This window comes from Bombus flavifrons, chromosome 5 (genome assembly GCF_040668555.2).
Source record: "Bombus flavifrons isolate JBK064 chromosome 5, iyBomFlav1_principal, whole genome shotgun sequence".
NCBI lineage: Eukaryota > Metazoa > Arthropoda > Insecta > Hymenoptera > Apidae > Bombus > Bombus flavifrons.
Genome location: NC_138446.1, coordinates 3385584 through 3402932, shown reverse-complemented (window position 1 = coordinate 3402932; position 17349 = coordinate 3385584). Strand labels below are relative to the sequence as shown.

The following is a 17349-nucleotide window of genomic DNA, read 5'->3' as shown; positions in this document are numbered from 1 at the left end:
AAGTCCGGCAACTGCAATGGAGTGGGGTTGGTGAGGGTATCACCATTTTGGTATCGTATTTAATTATTAAGCCGCATAACGGTGCTGTCATGAAACTTCCAAAACCACACGTACATGCATTTGTCATCATTCATCAGATATCAATGAAAACTCGCTAGAGAAAACCGTCTGAAAATTGAGTCGCGAAAAATCAACATCGAAGACAACAAAGTTCTCGTTGTATGAGACAGACAAAGATAAATATAGTGTCTCTGTCTCTGTCTGAAACATCCATAGCATATCACGCATGTGCAAAACGAGATCCTTTTCTTGTCTTCCATGTTGATTTATCACGACTCAATTTTCGGACGGTTCCTTCTATACATTTGGTTTCGGTAGAAATCAAGTATGTCGATCGAGTATCAAAGTCGAGTCAAAGTATGTTTATATGATCGTGCTTTCGCAGTTAGTTTATATGATCGTAATATGAACTATGAGTGAAGTAAATATAGCGTACTAATGAATCATACACTAGTTATTAATTTTATACACGTACAAGTATACAGTATTTTTACAATACTGATCTCCACGCCTTAGGACTAGTATTTTTGAATTATACTTAAATTTTACATTTTGTAAGAAATTATCATATCATATAAAAAGAAGTTACAAATTCGGTGTGCTCAAAACGATGTTCAACCGCCGTAAGTTAAATATTTTATTCATAGAAAATAAATTTAACATGTTCGAAAATAAAATTCAAAAGTTGTACTAAATGTTGTACATATATTGAGTTACATTATTATTCAAACATGATGGTATTTAAAGTATCATTGATGTATTTATAATAATATTAACAAATTTATTGCTTCTTGATACATTAAAACAAATATTACAGTTGTTAAAAATATGTATTTTATTTATTTAATACATTCTATTTAAGCTTACTTACAGAATCTGACTATTAAATATTAATGAGATTATATCTATGTATCATATTATAAACTGAAGATTGAGTATATTACTGAAGTATATACTAAAGTATATTATTACTTATGTTCTTGCAGAGATCATTTATAAATATGTAAGACAGAATTAGCTGCTGAAGTCTTTGATTTTGTCAAATATCCTTCTTATTTCCTGATTATTAAAGTAAAAAATAACTTATGGTCTAAAATGTCTGAGGTAATTTTCTAAAGTACTGATATTTCATATTTTTCATACTCACATTTAAACTGAAAAATGGACAGAGTAATTAAACACATATATTCTTGTAACTACTAATAAATTTGGAATAAACATTGCCTTTTTCTATCCTACTGAATATAATAATAAGATAAATATATAATACTATCATGGCGGGACGTGGCAGGGGAAGAGGTAAGCCTTCCATGTCAATCAGTACGGAACAATTAGGCTTTGCTAAAGGAGAAGCATTACCTCCACCAGTTTTACAACCTCCATTAAAATATCCTCTTCTAGAATATAAACCATTGCCTTTAAATATTACTAAAGAAATGAGTTATTTGTTGGAATTAAAGAAAGGATATGCAGAATATATGAGAGAATCACCTAACAATGTTTTGCCTTTAGTAATTAAAAAAGATATTGAGAGGTATTCAGATCGATATCAAGACTTGATTACTGATAAAAGTAGTTATGAGAGTAGATATGATTGGAGCAGAATGCCTATAGAATTAAAGCCTCAATCGCGAAAGCGTAAAGGACAAAAATGTGAGAACCCACAGACAAAACGTAAAAACATTGATATAGAGCTGAAATTGCAAGAATTAGAAAAAAAAGAGAGTTTGCAACAAAGTGATGCAGAGGAAGAAGAAAAGGAGGAGGAAGAAGCAGAAGGAAAGGATGATGAGCAAGCAGAAGATGAGGAAGAAGAACTAGATGAGGAAATGGATGAGGGAACTGATTACGTAAATAATTATTTCGATAATGGAGAAGGTTACGATGATGAAGACGATAATTTAGATGATGGGCCGATTTATTAAGATAGTTTCTACAAGAATCAAAAATTTCCATTTCAGATACTATTTTATTTAAATACCACAATTTTTTATCTTAAAAATTACTTGCTAAGATCCTTATCTTTCTGTTTTAATTTAGAAAATTTGATAATTTTATATATATGTGAGATGTAATTTTATCATATATATATATATATATATATATATAAAGTGCACAGAAATATTTTTAAATAAATAGATCACTTAAAAAAGATACAAATTAATTTTTTCCTAATTTTTCCTGATTAAATTAGATTATTTATACTTTATAAAGTACAGATTAATACATTTTATGTTTCATAATAATATTAGGAACGCTTATAAACTTTTTAACTTGTTAAATTATCAGTACATATACATATATTAATATTTAATACAATAGAATATGTGCTTGTATATAGTATAATAACAGTAATAATAATAAATCCCGTGACAGGAATAATAACAGTACAAATATAATAAATGTAAGTACTTACATGAATATTATGTGGCATATGAATTTGTTAGGTTTTTGTTAGGTTAAAAATATAATGACATTTAAAATATTTATTCTCAAATTAAAAAGATTCATAAACAAAGATATACGTACAGATATATTTTACATAAATAACAAAGTGAAGAAAATTTAACATGTATATCAGATTTATTATTATTCTAGATTAATTTAATTATTATAGATGTCAAACCTGAACAGACAAATCAAGTAATAGAGGAACACGTAAGAAATGAAAATGGAAGCAAGACTTGATATACAGAGAGTTATATCTCCACATCAGTTGTTCTAAAAGATAAAAAATAATTGCAAAATTGGTTCATATGTGAACTCAAAATAATGAATATGATACATAAATAAATATATGTATATATATAGACATACATATATATACATATATCAACTATACGATAGAATGTGATAAAGTACAAATGTTATGTTAAGTTCATGGTATTGTGTAAAAGGACAGCAGTGCAAGAACATTTCAATAACATTTTGATGATGTATGAATAAGTAACGACTTATTAACCGTTTTGTATCTTGTTTTATCGCATTAATTTTAAGTTAAGTATTCTTGTCCGGTTTTCGTAAAACTAATTTTTACACTTTCGATACAATAGTACCTCTATATGAGAGGTTATATTTTACAAAACACATAATTACATATATTTACATCTTTTACTAAAAAAGTTCGAACGTAACATATTAAATAAAAATGACAATAAATTTTCTTATGATTTTCAGAGGATATTTAATTTTTTTAGTACAATAAGTGATTTATGAAATAAACATAGAAATGCTTCCTAACATACATGATAAAGATTACAGAGTTTTGGATTTAGTACGTCAACGTGAAATACGGGTACGTTAATATATATAATAATATATAATTACGCATTTCTTTATCTATTTATTTAGTTGTAAATATATTAATATTTATTATTTCTTAATATAAGTTTAATGATTTCTCATAATGTTTTTATATGTTAGTATAAACTTTATTATTTTTTTAAACATGCTTTATATAAAAGTAAATTGATATTTAATTCTATTTAAATTATTTTATTTAGGATTCAGTGGCATATGCAGTTTCTCAGAAGTTACATGTGACAGAAAATTTGATATCCCGGTTAGGACTTGAAAAAGAATTAGTTGGTCATACAGGATGTGTTAATTGTTTAGAATGGAATGAAAGTGGGCAGTAAGTATTTTTTAAACAACATAAAACACAGTCATAGAGTAACATCATAGAATTATTGAGAAAAAAATTAAATATTCGTAGATAATGAGAAAATTAACTATAAATTAACTATAAGTTATATGTTTATGTATTAACATATATTTTTAGAATTCTTGCTTCAGCATCTGATGATATGAATATTATATTATGGGATCCATTTCGATATGAAAAAAAGTTAATACTTCGTACACGTCATCATGGAAATATATTTTCTGTTAAGGTAATTTGATATTATATATGTAATCTTCTAAGTACCAAAATTTTAATTTAAATAGTTATTAATTTCTATAAGTTTTAAATTCTCAGAGTTTTGGAGATCAGCAGTGAGAAAAGAATACAATCCTTTTTTTGTTTTGTAGTTCATGCCAAAATCAAATGATAGGATATTGGTATCAGGTGCTGGAGATGGAAAAGTACGAGTTCGTGATCTTACGCTTCTTGAACCAATATTTTCATGTAATTGTCATATAGGTCGTGTAAAACGTATTGCTACTGCAACTACTGTACCTTTTCTTTTTTGGAGTGCTGCAGAAGATGGTCTTATTTTACAATATGATATTCGTGCTCCTCATAGTTGCAAAAGCAATGGTTGTAATAGTGTATTAGTAAATCTTGTTAATCATGCTGGTCGATATGCAGAAGGCAAGTGTATTTCTGTGAATCCAAAAAAACCTGAACTAATAGCTATTGGAGCCAATGATGCATATATACGAATGTATGACCGTAGAATGATTAAGCTTTCTCAGGTAATTACAAAACAAAAACTAAGCATTCAATAAATTTATGAATAAAAGTAGTTTTATTTGAAAGAGCCTTATTCGTAAACTATGATATATTTGAAATAAACACTAATATAAACCAACAATAAATGATTGAGCAAGAAAAATTTTTCTTTGCATGTTGTTTTGACGATAGGTGCCTATTTCGTCTCCACATAGTAACTGGACAAGAGGAAATGTATGTATACGTCTAGCTGGTGGAGGTGATCCAGATGAGAATGTACCACTGGGTTGCGCACAGTACTTTATCGCGGGTTCGTTCGTACGATCAGAAATAGCGTACGCGACTCCTTTACCCTTATCTTCCTCTTTTGTTATATATTACACGATCACTCTAACGAAAACTATTAATGTTTGATATTGAGCAGGCCATCTGCATTCTCGGCAACGTGACAGTAATAGAAGTCTCACTACTACATATTTAACCTTCAGTGCTGACGGAAACGAGCTACTTGTTAACATGGGTGGTGAACAAATTTATTTATTTGACATCAATAATCCAAAAAATTTGAAGACTTGCTTTGGTTACTCCTCAAATATGTATTTGGGTAATGATTATAATTATTGCAATGTTTTATATTTTGTGAATCATGACTTTTTAAACATTTTGAAAATATAATAGGAAATATATATAAATGGTAATCATCATAAAATACCAGTTATGATTGGAATAATAACTTTTATATTAAATTTTATATTGTTCGCTATCTACTACAATCTTAGATAAATTAAGTTATATCTTAAATTTATATGCAACTTTAAATTCGTTAAAAACTGCTAATAGGAGATTTTGAAAAGTGCAGTATGGCAAATCATGAAGATATTGCAGATTTTACTAACAAAAACATTAAAATCCTACCACCATATGTTGAAGAATTAAAACGTCAAGTAAGTTTACTCGTTTTATATAAATCTTATTTTATAGTTAAAAATATAAAATAAATAATTTTCTTTTATTGAACAATATTTTAAACAATGATTATAATAAATTATAGTAGAAAAAACGGTTAAAAATTGTATAATATTAATTTGGACTAATTTACTTGATTTATTTAATTAAATAATTCTTTATTATATCTGAAAATAATTAAATGAGTTAATTATGTTCCATTTCTTCTCTTATTATTGTTTTTCTTTGTAGGCAAATGAAAGCTTTGAACAACAAAAGTACACATTGGCAATTAATTTATATAATAAAGCAATCTGTTATTGTCCTACTGCTGCTGTGCTTTTTGCTAACAGAGCTGCAGCATATATGAAAAGAACTTGGTATGATCTCTCCACTACTATACTTTTTATATTTCTGGATATAGATTTTGAATAGAGTTGTACGTAATTTACAGGGATGGTGATATATATGCTGCTCTTAAAGATTGTCAAACAACATTGCTTCTTGATCCTGGACATGTAAAGGCTCATTTTAGGTAATAACGATCTGTGAATATATGTACATATATGATAACATATTCAGTTTAATTAAACGTAATATGTATAACATAATGTTGTATACAGGGTGTATCTTCTAAGATTAACCATCATTTTTCAGGCAGTTTTAACAATAACAATAATACTGTTTCATTGGCTATGATTTACAGCTGTTGATCTAACTTTCATTCAAAACATTTATTTAGCAAATTATTGGAAATGCCTGGAAATTGGTGATTAATTTTAGAAAATTTAACATATATGTAATATGTATATTATATGCAGAGTGTGTCGTATAAAATATGCCGCCTGGATAACACTTTCAATTATGGAAATAAGATAAATGTTTGAAACAAAAGTTATTTGGCTCCAACTATTAGGAAATGGTAAAAACTTTTTAACAGGTGGACGTGCTTAGAAAATTTGTAACATCATCTCTTTAAATGGAACTATGTGTTTTTGAACACTTACAACTGTAGCTCTCCATACGACAATGATTATAGTCATTTAAGGTCACTCAAGCTTATGGACGTAATAATAGGTAAAAAATGAAAATTTATGATGAATGCTTTTGAAATAGAATATTTCGGTTTTAATGCCAGAATCATACTTAATCAATTCAAAATGTATGTATATGTTGTTGGTCTCTTAAAATTCTTCTATAACTGTATGCATAAAACGTAGAACGAGGTAGACAAAGCTGCTCAGGAAATCTGTCTCGGTACAAGCATAGTACTTGCCTCATATATTCGTCAGCTTCACCGTAAATCAAAACTATTTTTGTAAGCAACTAAGTGATTGCGGATTTTGTCATTAGGTGGTATTGACAGAATACGCAATCACTTAGTTGCCAACCCAATATATCTACTTTTCTCTTTTCTGAATGCAAAAGTGTAGACTAATGACAGTTTAAAGATATTTATCATTTGAAATTTAATATCAGTCTACTATTCGTATTACTATTTACATAACTGTGAGGGGATTTTGATGATAAATGTCTTCACAAAATTTGTTTAGATTTTGTATTGAGTATGGTTCTGTTAATAAAGTCAAGAATATTCTGTTTTAGAAACATTCATCATGAATTTTAATTTCTCATATATTACTGCATCCTTTAGTGATCTTGTATGACTAGGGTTATTATCTTGAGGAAGGGTACCATTATAGATGTCCAAAAACATATAGTTCCATTTAAAAAGATGAAATTTCAAATAACTTTTGTTTCAAACATTTCTTCTTACCTCGACAACTGAAAGTGTTAGACGGATGGCTTGTTTTACGTGATTCATTCTGTATACATATATACACATATGTGTACATATATATATATATATACACGCATATATATATTTATAGATTGGCTCGTTGTCTCTTTGATTTACATCAATCAGTTGAAGCTGATAAAATAATTAAAGACTTTCAACAAAAATTTCCGGAATATGCATCCAACTCTGCGTGTAAAGCATTAAAAATGGATATAAAAGAAGCTATAGATTCTGGTATGTCTTTTTTCGTTACATTATATTCAAGGTTGATATGATATGTATACATATACACATTTCATATATGTATGTATATGTATATATATATATAGGAGGTTTTTACTAAAGTTGTTTCAGATTCATTTTTTTGAATCTATGATAAGAACGCAAATTTTTATATTGTATTTTACACAAAAAAGTCTCCTTATTTACTGGAAGAAAGTTATTGAGAGTAATATTAAAATGTAAAAATAAAGTTCATCTCATAAATTTTGTAATAAGAAGGCATCTATGAAATACGAAATTTTTATTTTCATGTTAAACTGGATATTTTTTATTTCAACAAGTTTTTACAGTAATCTGTTCTTTGAGACTGGAGGATTAAAGTATTATTTATAACTAAAAAGTATTTCAGTTCACTAAAAAATTAGAATGAATTAATAATTATTACTCATTTAATACATAACATATTTATCCACCAAGCACAAGAAGTTCTATTAATCACAATAAATAATGATAGAAAAATGGAATAAAAAATCCTTTTATTCTACAACGTTTATATTTTGTAGTAATATTTCATTATATCATCCTTATATTATATATAATACATAGTATAAGTCTAATAATGCCATAACAGTCAATAAAAATATGTAAACAATGTACATAATATTCATAACATCCATATAAAAACAAATTTGGAATATATACTAAATATATTAACATTAAGAAAGAAGTTAAAAGGGATTCTATGAGACAAACAAAGTATTCAACAACATATCTTTCTCCTCTAAATCCATTTTTCTGAACATTGTATATACATACACGTATGTATACATATATACAACACACATATACATATATACGACATACAAATACGTATATACATACATGTATTGAAACATGTATTGAAATTGATTTTGTGAATGATTTTATACATAATTTATTCATCTTACAGTTTCCATTAATAAATAATAAAATTCTGCTTATTAATTATTTCAATATTACGAAATATTGCCTTGTTTAAGAAAACAAACATTTAAAAGGAGTATGTTATCTAGTTTCATTTTTACATGTATCCAGATGTAAAATTGTATTCAGTACACCATATTGATATCATTTAATTCTAGTATAATAAGCAGTGATATAAATATAACATAATATGTCACTAAAAATTTTACCTACTAATGTATTATTTGTATTATTTTCAAGGATTACTTGCCTGGTACAGCTAAAATATTTACTAATAGCGATATCATAACAAAATATTTTCTCTCTTTCTTTTAATTTTTTTTTAAATTTCCAAATTCCCCCAAATAATTTCCTAAATGAATAAAAAACATTTTATTTTATTTGGATTTTATTTGGATATGTAATTGTATGTAGTATTGTCGTGCATATTTCCTTAAAACAGACATTCATGTATTTGATTATTAGATTATACATTATATATGTTGTGTTACATTATATTTATATATCTTTTATTTCTTCTTCTAGCTCTTCTTCTAGATATATTTATATACCTATTCACTTTCACTTCATAAATAAGTTTGCATGCTCTTCAATTATTAATAGTACCCTAATTTAATTCTAAAGAGTTTACTATTTTAAAAATTCGTTAAAACTGAAAAATATTTAGTTTAATATAAAAATTAATATTATATATTAGATACAATTTACTTGCATTGAATATTTTAAATGTATTTTCATCTTTATTCCTGCATGTAGTTTCATAGGGAATAAGATCTTCTTGTGCTGAATGAAAGAAGTCTCAAGGTCCTATTTCTTTCATAACGTCATAGATATTAATTTATAGTAGAATATATATATTGGGTTGGCAACTAAGTTATTGCGGATTTTGTCATTAGGTGGTATTGACAAAATCCGCAATCACTTAGTTAGCAACCCAATATCCTTTAATAAAACACCTTAAACATATACACAATACAACAACTAAATCTATTGTCTTATATTATGAACATTGTAGAATATAAGAACTATATAAAATTAGTGCTTTTTCTTTAAATTTTTATATTTTTGCACATCAAGTATAACATTTTAAGGCAATTAAGTACGAAAAAATAAAATAAATATGTATTCAGTACAAAAGATATGTTTTACAGAAATATAAAGGAAAAGTAAAAGAAAACTATTTGATTTAGTATACATTCCATATTTTATAATATGCACATGAAATATGAATGAATCCAAATATGTAGTTGTCATATTTGTTACATGATAGTATACTAACAATATATTTTTTATGTTCATTCTTTCAAAATATTTTTTCAATTTGTGATTAATGTAATTATTATACAATCAGGTAGAGATATTGATATGAATCAATTAATGATTCAAATATCAGAATATGAACAAGAATGGCGACGCAATACAATTGATTACAAAATGAGGTTTTGTGGGCATTGTAATACTACAACTGATATAAAGGAAGCTAATTTCTTTGGGAAGTAAGTACATTTTAAAAATAATTTAATAAATAATTTTGGAAGTTTATTAATTAGTAATGCATTTATAATTAATAATTTTTTCTTTAAGCAATGGTCAATATATTGTAGCAGGATCAGATGATGGATCTTTCTTTATTTGGGATCGTAATACCACAAATATTATACGTGTACTAAGAGGAGATGAACGCATTGTAAATTGTCTTCAACCTCATCCATCTACATGCTTACTAGCTACTAGTGGTATTGATCCAGTAGTTAGATTATGGAGTCCTTTACCTGAGGTATATGTTATAATTACTTATCAAAATCAATTTTATTTAAAAAAGATAAATAAATAAGGATTGGTATTTATAAAATATTTAATTAATTTTACAAACTATATTTGAGTATTTATTTGATGTAGGATGGTAGCATAAATGAAAGAGAAATTCAGAATTTAGAAGATGCTGCATCTGCAAATCAAATACGCATGAAAAGTGATCCATTTGAAGTAATGCTTATGAATATGGGGTATAGATTTCCTGTTCAGCAGGCTGAACTGAATGAAGATGGTGATGATAATCAAGATCAATCAATTGTGCAACCTTTAAATTGTAGACCAAGTTAAATTTAAAGACAAAATCTGAAAAGTGGTATGAAATTGCAATTAAACAATTAAAGACTTATTCAGTGTTATATTCTAGAATACTAATGCTTTAATTCCAATTATCTATTTTTTTATCAATTCCTTATAGACGTTGACTTTTCCATAAATAACCTATCAAAAAATATTTGGTAATGTGTTAAAAATATAAATTTTAAAAAGAGAAGAAAATAGTTGTACTAGATAGTTGTGAAATTCCTATCATCGACTTCTTTTATATATAATAAAAATGGGCATAAATATGTAAAGAGATAACACATTAAAAACAGACAATAGTTATGGTATAATATAATTGATTGTATTTTACACACATAATACTTATATATATATATGTTTATTATATCTATGTTTTTTGTATAAATTAGCTGCTAAACATTAAATGGTTTAAAGAAATGAAAATTAGGAAAAGATGTAGAATAATATATTTTATTGTAATAATTTTTTTACATTAATTTAAAATATTATAATTTTAATTTATAAAGGAATAAAAAATTAACTTTTATATTTATTTTATATTCAAAGTTTATGTGATGTATTAGCATTAGTTATGTTCTAAACTTTATATATATAAAGTGCTGTTTACATAATATTTAAAGTTTATTAATATTATCAGTTAAGTTTGACGCACAAGTTCCCATAGGCTTTGTAGTGTACTAGTTTCTCGAGGTTCTTCTGCTGCAAGACCTAAATAAATCGAAAAACTAGGTTTTCTTTGATTTGAACCTTCAGAGAAATAATAGCCAAACACATTTGAAATTTCAGGTTGATTGTCTTGTATCTCAGATTGTTGTTCTATGTTTAATTGTTGTAATGGAGCCTGTAATAATTAATGGATAATTAATAATAACATATTCATTTATTCAATGCATTTGTTAAAAACTATATTAGCATAATATTACCTCATGTTCAAATGTATAATCAATACCAAAAATAGGAGATTTTTCAAACGCTTTTAATAACATTAAAATTTCTTTATGAACAGTATGAAGTTTTTGGATAGGATTTACTTGAAATCCTAATATATATCCTCCACTGGATTCTGTACTAGTAACGACTAGAGTTGGACCAAATTTTGAATTTTTAACAGTAATCTATTTAAAAAAGAAAGATCCTTCTTACTGTATTTTTTATTAAAAATTTTTAACATGTTTTTATGTATGCACTACATATATTACACAATATATGCACTTACATTTGCTATTATAAGATAAGGAATTGATATATTGAATTGATAATTCATATCAGCAAACCAGACTAAACGTATATTTGTTACAATAAAAGTTCCAACATTTCCCTAACAAAATAAATTTTAAAAATACATTCTTTTTAAATAGTATAGATTACTACAAGTAAGAATTCAACCTGTTCTAATGATAAATTCCAAATATCTTGCAAAGTTGAATGAACTGTTTCCAGTGGTAGTAATGTTAATTGTTTATCATTAATTATCCCACTTCTCAATTTAATTTCTCGATAAATTTTTGATGAAACATATGCTCTGCAACGATTAAAGTATTGTTTAACACTTTTTTCTAATTATGTTAAATTTTAACTTCACTATAGATAATAAGTAGATAAAGACCTTTCAAATTACATATATTTGTTCTTTTTTAGGAAAAGTTCTATTAAATCAAAATCTTGATAAATCTTATTAAATAAGTTAGTCAAATAACGAATTTATATCATTGTACTTATCAAATTGTGGTAAAGATATTGAACTAATTGTTTTCTTGATAAAAGTCTCCTCTGTGTATAAGATATATTACATAACATTTCTTTTTTGATTTATCTTTTTATTTCTTTTTCTACTTTATTTAATTAATTATATATTTATTCACTAACTATATAAACTACACTTTTAATTTATACAATTCTTTAATCTTATAAATTTATTGTATATTAGTAATATATATTGTTGTGTATTTTATTTTGTTATTATACGTATAATTCTACAAATTGGTTCAAATCTGTTAAAGTATGTATAAGTTATAGAAATATTGTCATTATTATTAGGATTGTAAAAATACTGTTTTCTAATAGATAATGAATAAAAAACATACAAGTATAATAAGATGATCAAAATGCATGATAAATCAAAATATATGAATTTATCCAGAACACAAAAGCAATGACTAAAAAAATGTAAATAATAATAATAGGAAAAATCCAGGTAAAGTATCATATGTCATATTTTGTAACAGCTAAATTTTCATAAAAATAATTTTTTCATATTTTCACTAAATATAAACAATAATAAAAGCTTTTATTTTAAAAAACAGAAAAATATCATTTTGAAATTAAATACAAAAATCAATTTTTATTAAAAAGAGTTTGACAAAAATATATTTAAAATTATTTACCTTAGACATTATGGTTTTAATTTAAAAATAAAAATTAATAAAAAAAAAACATATGAAAGTGTTTTTATTATGCTTAAATATTATTTACACAATCCTAATCATTCAAAATATTGTACATCCTGATATAAAACAACTTATATAATAAATAATACAAATTTTAAATTTAATAAAAAGTGTACCTGTAAACACCAATAACAGATGTATAATGTCTTGTACTTTTTAAATCTTGATTTGTAAATAGAAATTCATATCTGCAATGTCGGAAGGAAGCTAAAATATGTAACGCTTGCACATGCTTTCCTTGCAACTACAAAAATGATATGCTTCTGTTAATTGCAAAACAAAAATAAAAAATGATGACCTCTTAAAGCATACTAACACTATGTATAGTTTTAGTATTTATTGTTATAAAGGTGTTATAGCCAATACCTACAGAAAAACATATTTATATGAGATTTATCATTTTTATCATACTTAAATCATGCTTTATCTTTATATATGTGTATATTATGTACATAAAAATATTATATATATTAGATATATTTTATATATCTTAAATAGCACTAGTAAATTTCAAAATTATAAAATTTAACTTTAATTATTATAAATATCTCAAAAATTTTATTCACATTAATAAGCATGTGTATGTTTCAGAAATACATAGTTATAAAAATGATTATAAAAGAATATTTGATTCAGTGATTTGAATCACTAAATTAATTCATACTTAAATTGATCTTGGGAAGAAACGAAGAATGCCATATAATTCTGAGATTAGTTATTATAAGTTTTCCAGTATCTCCTGCATTTCCTTTTGTATCTTCTATTAAGTCAAGTTTATCAACAGTAAATTCGCCCAATCGTAGTTGCATATGACTATTAAAAATTTAAGACTTTATAAATAATGGACTCTTCATTATTTCTTCGCATAATTTGATATAAAATATTAATTTATATAGTGCTATTCATTTTAACTTTTTTAATTTTCATTTTAATCACACATAGTTGCACACGCACGCACACACCTATTCATATTCTTAATACATATCTACTTATACTCTTACCCTAATTTAATTGTTAATAATTTTATAAATGGGTGTTTCGTTTAACTGGAAACGGTGAAATATCTTATAAGGAATTGTAGTTATCAAAACTTATTCTTACAAAAGTTATTTGGTGCATAGGGGAATATTAGATGGTACAAACCATTTTTTTGACAAATTGATCTTTTTAAATGGAACCCTGTATTTTTTATTCATAATATGATAGGATTTGTTGAGACGATAAATTAAAGATAAATGTTAAGGTCAACGTAAATCAGTAGCTGAGTCCTATGTAGTGTCATCTGATAGCGTTAGGGCATTAGACAATGCAGTCACGTAGGGTTCAGGTACCAATTTATGTTAATCTTCGGATCTAATTTATGACATTTTACTACATAAAATGACATCGTATCGCAGGTCATTGTGTTCGTTTCAACAAATACTATCATGTATTTGAATAAAATGTATGATTATAGATAAAAAATATAGGATTTCATTTAAAAGAGGTTAACTTGTCTTTGATACTTCCCGCACTAATTTTAATTTACAAAGAAATTATTCATGCCATCTAATGTCTCCCTGTATACCAAACAACTTTTGTACGAACAATTTTTTGATACCTTCAATTCCTCGTTAGATATTTCACCGTTTTCAGTTCAACGAAACACCTGTTACAGTAAATTTCTATTAAAAATACAAATAAAAAATGGAGAAAATGAAAATACGTATCTAATAATTATACTTAAAAGTATCACAATTATTACGTGTAAGAAACATCGAATCGAACTTCATTATCTTGCCACATTTTTGCTAAAAATATAACAATGTACTGTAGAATTCAACTATCATAAAAATCAATATCCTTACCATATCTACGAAAGTGTAACAATTAGACATATATATGTTTGTATATATATAAGCATTCAGTAATCTGAAATATTTCCAAACTTCTATTGATTTATTAATTGTCAAGTATGAAATGAAACCAATACAGAATAAATAATTAATTCTAATCAAAAATCGAGAGAAGTTTCAACATTAATACTATATTTTACTATTTAATTTAACACCATTCCAATTCGTGATTTCAAAGATCATTGAACTTGTTTTTATAAAAAATAAATATTAATTCAATACATACAAAAAATGTCAATGATCTTGAAATAAAACACAAGACTATCTTGGGGAGCTTCCTTTCTGTTGTCGTTATATAAACGCATATGTTTACAGTGAGAAATAAACGTATTCATACAGTAGATTAGAATGTACAAATAAAAAAAGAAATATTTTCTATATTAGTAATATTAGGTTGTTCGGGAAATAATTTCGTTTTTTCATGGGAAAATGGAAAACGATTTTTTCATATTTAAAAAAAATTTCATTCTGTTATACAGACTGTTAATTTTAACTCAAGCACCTAAATTATTTTCGGTCATTTTAACGATTTTTTCAAGGTCATCGTATTTTTTTTCATATTAACATGTATTTTTTATAACACGAAGTGGTAGCCGGTGTTGAGATGAGTTCAACGACCTATACATCATGGTCTTTAAGTGACCTTGAAGGCGAAGAAATCAGTTTTAGTTTGAACAATGCAGAAGTAATAAAAGGAAAAGGGCAATTGTTAAGGTATAGAAAGGACTCGGAAATACAAATAATTTACTTTATTTCATACACAACAACTATACATATATATTACACTTTGAAGACCTCGATAACCTTCTTGCACGCACGCTTGTTGTCGACCGACTACACCAGATTCTTCTAACAGCTCCCAACCGTCTTTTGTCTCAACTGAGACGTGGACGTCCTCTGACGCTTACACACATATTCACATGTGCAGTGTAAATGTATCATCTACCTAACAGTAATATCACTTTATTTCATTAGATGCTCAAAATGCTGGCTGTCCGCAGCAAGATACGTCTGCAAGATAATATGAACTTTTCTGACAACGCATTATTTACTAACAATTCAACTTTTACTAATCATGGAGGGTTAAATAGGTACAAGATACATTACTAGTCTACTGAGAATCCTCATTGGCTTAGAACTGTGGAACTCCAGCTTCCTTGGAGTGTTAATATGTGGTGCGGCCTATTGAAAGACAAAATTATTGGTCCATTTTTTATTAATGGTACATTAAGGTGAAAGGTACAAGGAATTCCTTATTGTAAACTTAAACGAACTATTAGATGATGTTCCATATCAAGAACGATTATTAATGTTGTATTAACATAATGACTGTCCTGCTCATAATGCTAGAAATGTATTAAATGACACGTTTTTCAACTGATGGATAGCCCGTGGTGCAAGCATTAACTGACCAGCTCGGTCACCCGACTTATTACCAGTAGATTACTCTTTGTGGGGAACTTTAAAATCTAGTATTTATAACAATGTTCCCACGATGCCAGAAGTTATGAAAGAACGAATACGGAATGCATGTTGCACTATGAATCGCGAGAATGCCATAAAAAATGCAGCCACTCACTTATCGTGTACGGATGCTTCTTGCTGTGGGCGGCCAGTGTTTTTAGCATTTAATAAAATATAGTGATATTGCCCTTTTCATTTTACTATTTCTGCATTCTTCAAACTGAAACTGATTTCTACGTCTACAAGGCCACTTCAAGATAATGGTGTGTAAGTCGTTGGGCTCATCTTGACGCCAACTACCACTTCCGACTAAAAGTACACGTTAAAATGCAAAAAAAAAAAAAAAAAACGATGACCTTAAAAAAACCGTTAAAATGACCTACACAAGATTTTTTTACCACTATCAGTTACACGCCTTAAAACCATGTACATTTTATTTAGTCATTTTTTCTTACTTTTAAAAACACTTTCAAAATTAACACCCTGTATATAGGTCATTTTGTTCTATTGCTTTTCACCATCTTCCGGACAATTTCAAATTTCCACGCTCATAAAAGTGCTTCTCACTGTTGTCAAAAAATTGAAGCAATTGATTTTGTATTGCGCTTCATTTGAATCAAAGTTTATACCATTCAGAAAAAAGAGAACGGAGCAAATCATCAGTCCGATGGTGCAAAATCAGGAGAGTATGCTGAGTATGGTAGCACATACAAAGATACATATCAATATGTGTCCTTAGTACATATTTATAGCTAACACTGCATGTCTGCTTTGACAGTACTTGGTACCGTGCGCATATTTATCCTCCACTGCTCACCGGTACGATCCAAGATCGTACGATCGCACATTCCCCCTCTTATCGTGCATTTGCTCGTTTCTCCAACCAAGAACTCTAAACCGAAAACAAAATTAGCAAGTAGTTGCTGGCAACTATTGACCACCAGGGACCCTTATTCTTGGTGTCCGTTTTTGGCTGAATTTCGTCCATAAGCATTGGTGATCTCTCTATTGATCTCTGACTATGATACGCACTAACTTTGG

General features: G+C 26.8%; 3 protein-coding genes across 14 annotated transcripts; 2 read left to right on the top strand and 1 right to left on the bottom strand.

The window, feature by feature from the left end:
- Nucleotides 1-33: 33 nt before the first annotated feature.
- Nucleotides 34-2200, top strand: Polr3G (RNA polymerase III subunit G). 2 transcript variants are annotated; one of them, XM_069112507.1, is made up of 2 exons: nt 34-481; nt 1047-2200. In XM_069112507.1, the coding sequence occupies exon 2, from the start codon at nt 1335-1337 to the stop codon at nt 1983-1985; it is 651 nt and encodes a 216-aa protein (XP_068968608.1). In that variant the 5' UTR covers nt 34-481; nt 1047-1334; the 3' UTR covers nt 1986-2200. The 2 variants fall into 2 exon arrangements, with proteins under 2 accessions (XP_068968608.1, XP_068968607.1); XM_069112506.1 differs by having other exon boundaries at nt 34-683.
- Nucleotides 2201-2726: 526 nt separating this feature from the next.
- Nucleotides 2727-11394, top strand: adp (WD and tetratricopeptide repeats 1). 5 transcript variants are annotated; one of them, XM_069112479.1, is made up of 15 exons: nt 2729-3057; nt 3238-3355; nt 3564-3694; nt 3842-3953; nt 4093-4479; nt 4649-4766; nt 4881-5060; nt 5297-5400; nt 5654-5781; nt 5856-5936; nt 7294-7436; nt 9739-9883; nt 9972-10164; nt 10287-10515; nt 10618-11394. In XM_069112479.1, the coding sequence occupies exons 2-14, from the start codon at nt 3290-3292 to the stop codon at nt 10488-10490; spliced, it is 1992 nt and encodes a 663-aa protein (XP_068968580.1). In that variant the 5' UTR covers nt 2729-3057; nt 3238-3289; the 3' UTR covers nt 10491-10515; nt 10618-11394. The 5 variants fall into 5 exon arrangements, with proteins under 5 accessions (XP_068968582.1, XP_068968580.1, XP_068968578.1 ...); XM_069112477.1 differs by lacking the exon at nt 10618-11394 and having other exon boundaries at nt 2729-2996; nt 10287-10548; XM_069112476.1 differs by lacking the exon at nt 10618-11394 and having other exon boundaries at nt 10287-10548.
- On the bottom strand, nt 10937-17326 carry BBS5 (Bardet-Biedl syndrome 5 protein). 7 transcript variants are annotated; one of them, XM_069112495.1, is made up of 8 exons: nt 17126-17326; nt 13614-13762; nt 13266-13315; nt 13066-13193; nt 11889-12024; nt 11719-11820; nt 11426-11617; nt 10937-11343 (listed from the first exon to the last, which is right to left on the bottom strand). In XM_069112495.1, the coding sequence occupies exons 1-8, from the start codon at nt 17173-17175 to the stop codon at nt 11140-11142; spliced, it is 1011 nt and encodes a 336-aa protein (XP_068968596.1). In that variant the 5' UTR covers nt 17176-17326; the 3' UTR covers nt 10937-11139. The 7 variants fall into 7 exon arrangements, with proteins under 7 accessions (XP_068968596.1, XP_068968599.1, XP_068968601.1 ...); XM_069112498.1 differs by lacking the exon at nt 17126-17326 and adding an exon at nt 16764-17114; XM_069112500.1 differs by lacking the exon at nt 17126-17326 and adding an exon at nt 15071-15089.
- Between the last annotated feature and the right edge of the window lie 23 nt (nt 17327-17349).

Excerpts from the sequence above, each read along its gene's own strand:
- Polr3G (XM_069112507.1), top strand. The coding sequence starts at position 1,335 with ATGGCGGGACGTGGCAGGGGAAGAGGTAAGCCTTCCATGTCAATCAGT.
- adp (XM_069112479.1), top strand. The coding sequence starts at position 3,290 with ATGCTTCCTAACATACATGATAAAGATTACAGAGTTTTGGATTTAGTA. Across the intron at positions 5,937-7,293 it reads CATGTAAAGGCTCATTTTAG|ATTGGCTCGTTGTCTCTTTG; the intron begins GTAATAACGATC and ends ATATATTTATAG. Across the intron at positions 10,165-10,286 it reads TATGGAGTCCTTTACCTGAG|GATGGTAGCATAAATGAAAG; the intron begins GTATATGTTATA and ends TATTTGATGTAG.
- BBS5 (XM_069112494.1), bottom strand. The coding sequence starts at position 14,145 with ATGAATAAAAAATACAGGGTTCCATTTAAAAAGATCAATTTGTCAAAA. Across the intron at positions 11,821-11,888 it reads GGAATTTATCATTAGAACAG|GGAAATGTTGGAACTTTTAT; the intron begins GTTGAATTCTTA and ends TTATTTTGTTAG. Across the intron at positions 11,618-11,718 it reads CTTATCTTATAATAGCAAAT|ATTACTGTTAAAAATTCAAA; the intron begins GTAAGTGCATAT and ends TTTTTTAAATAG.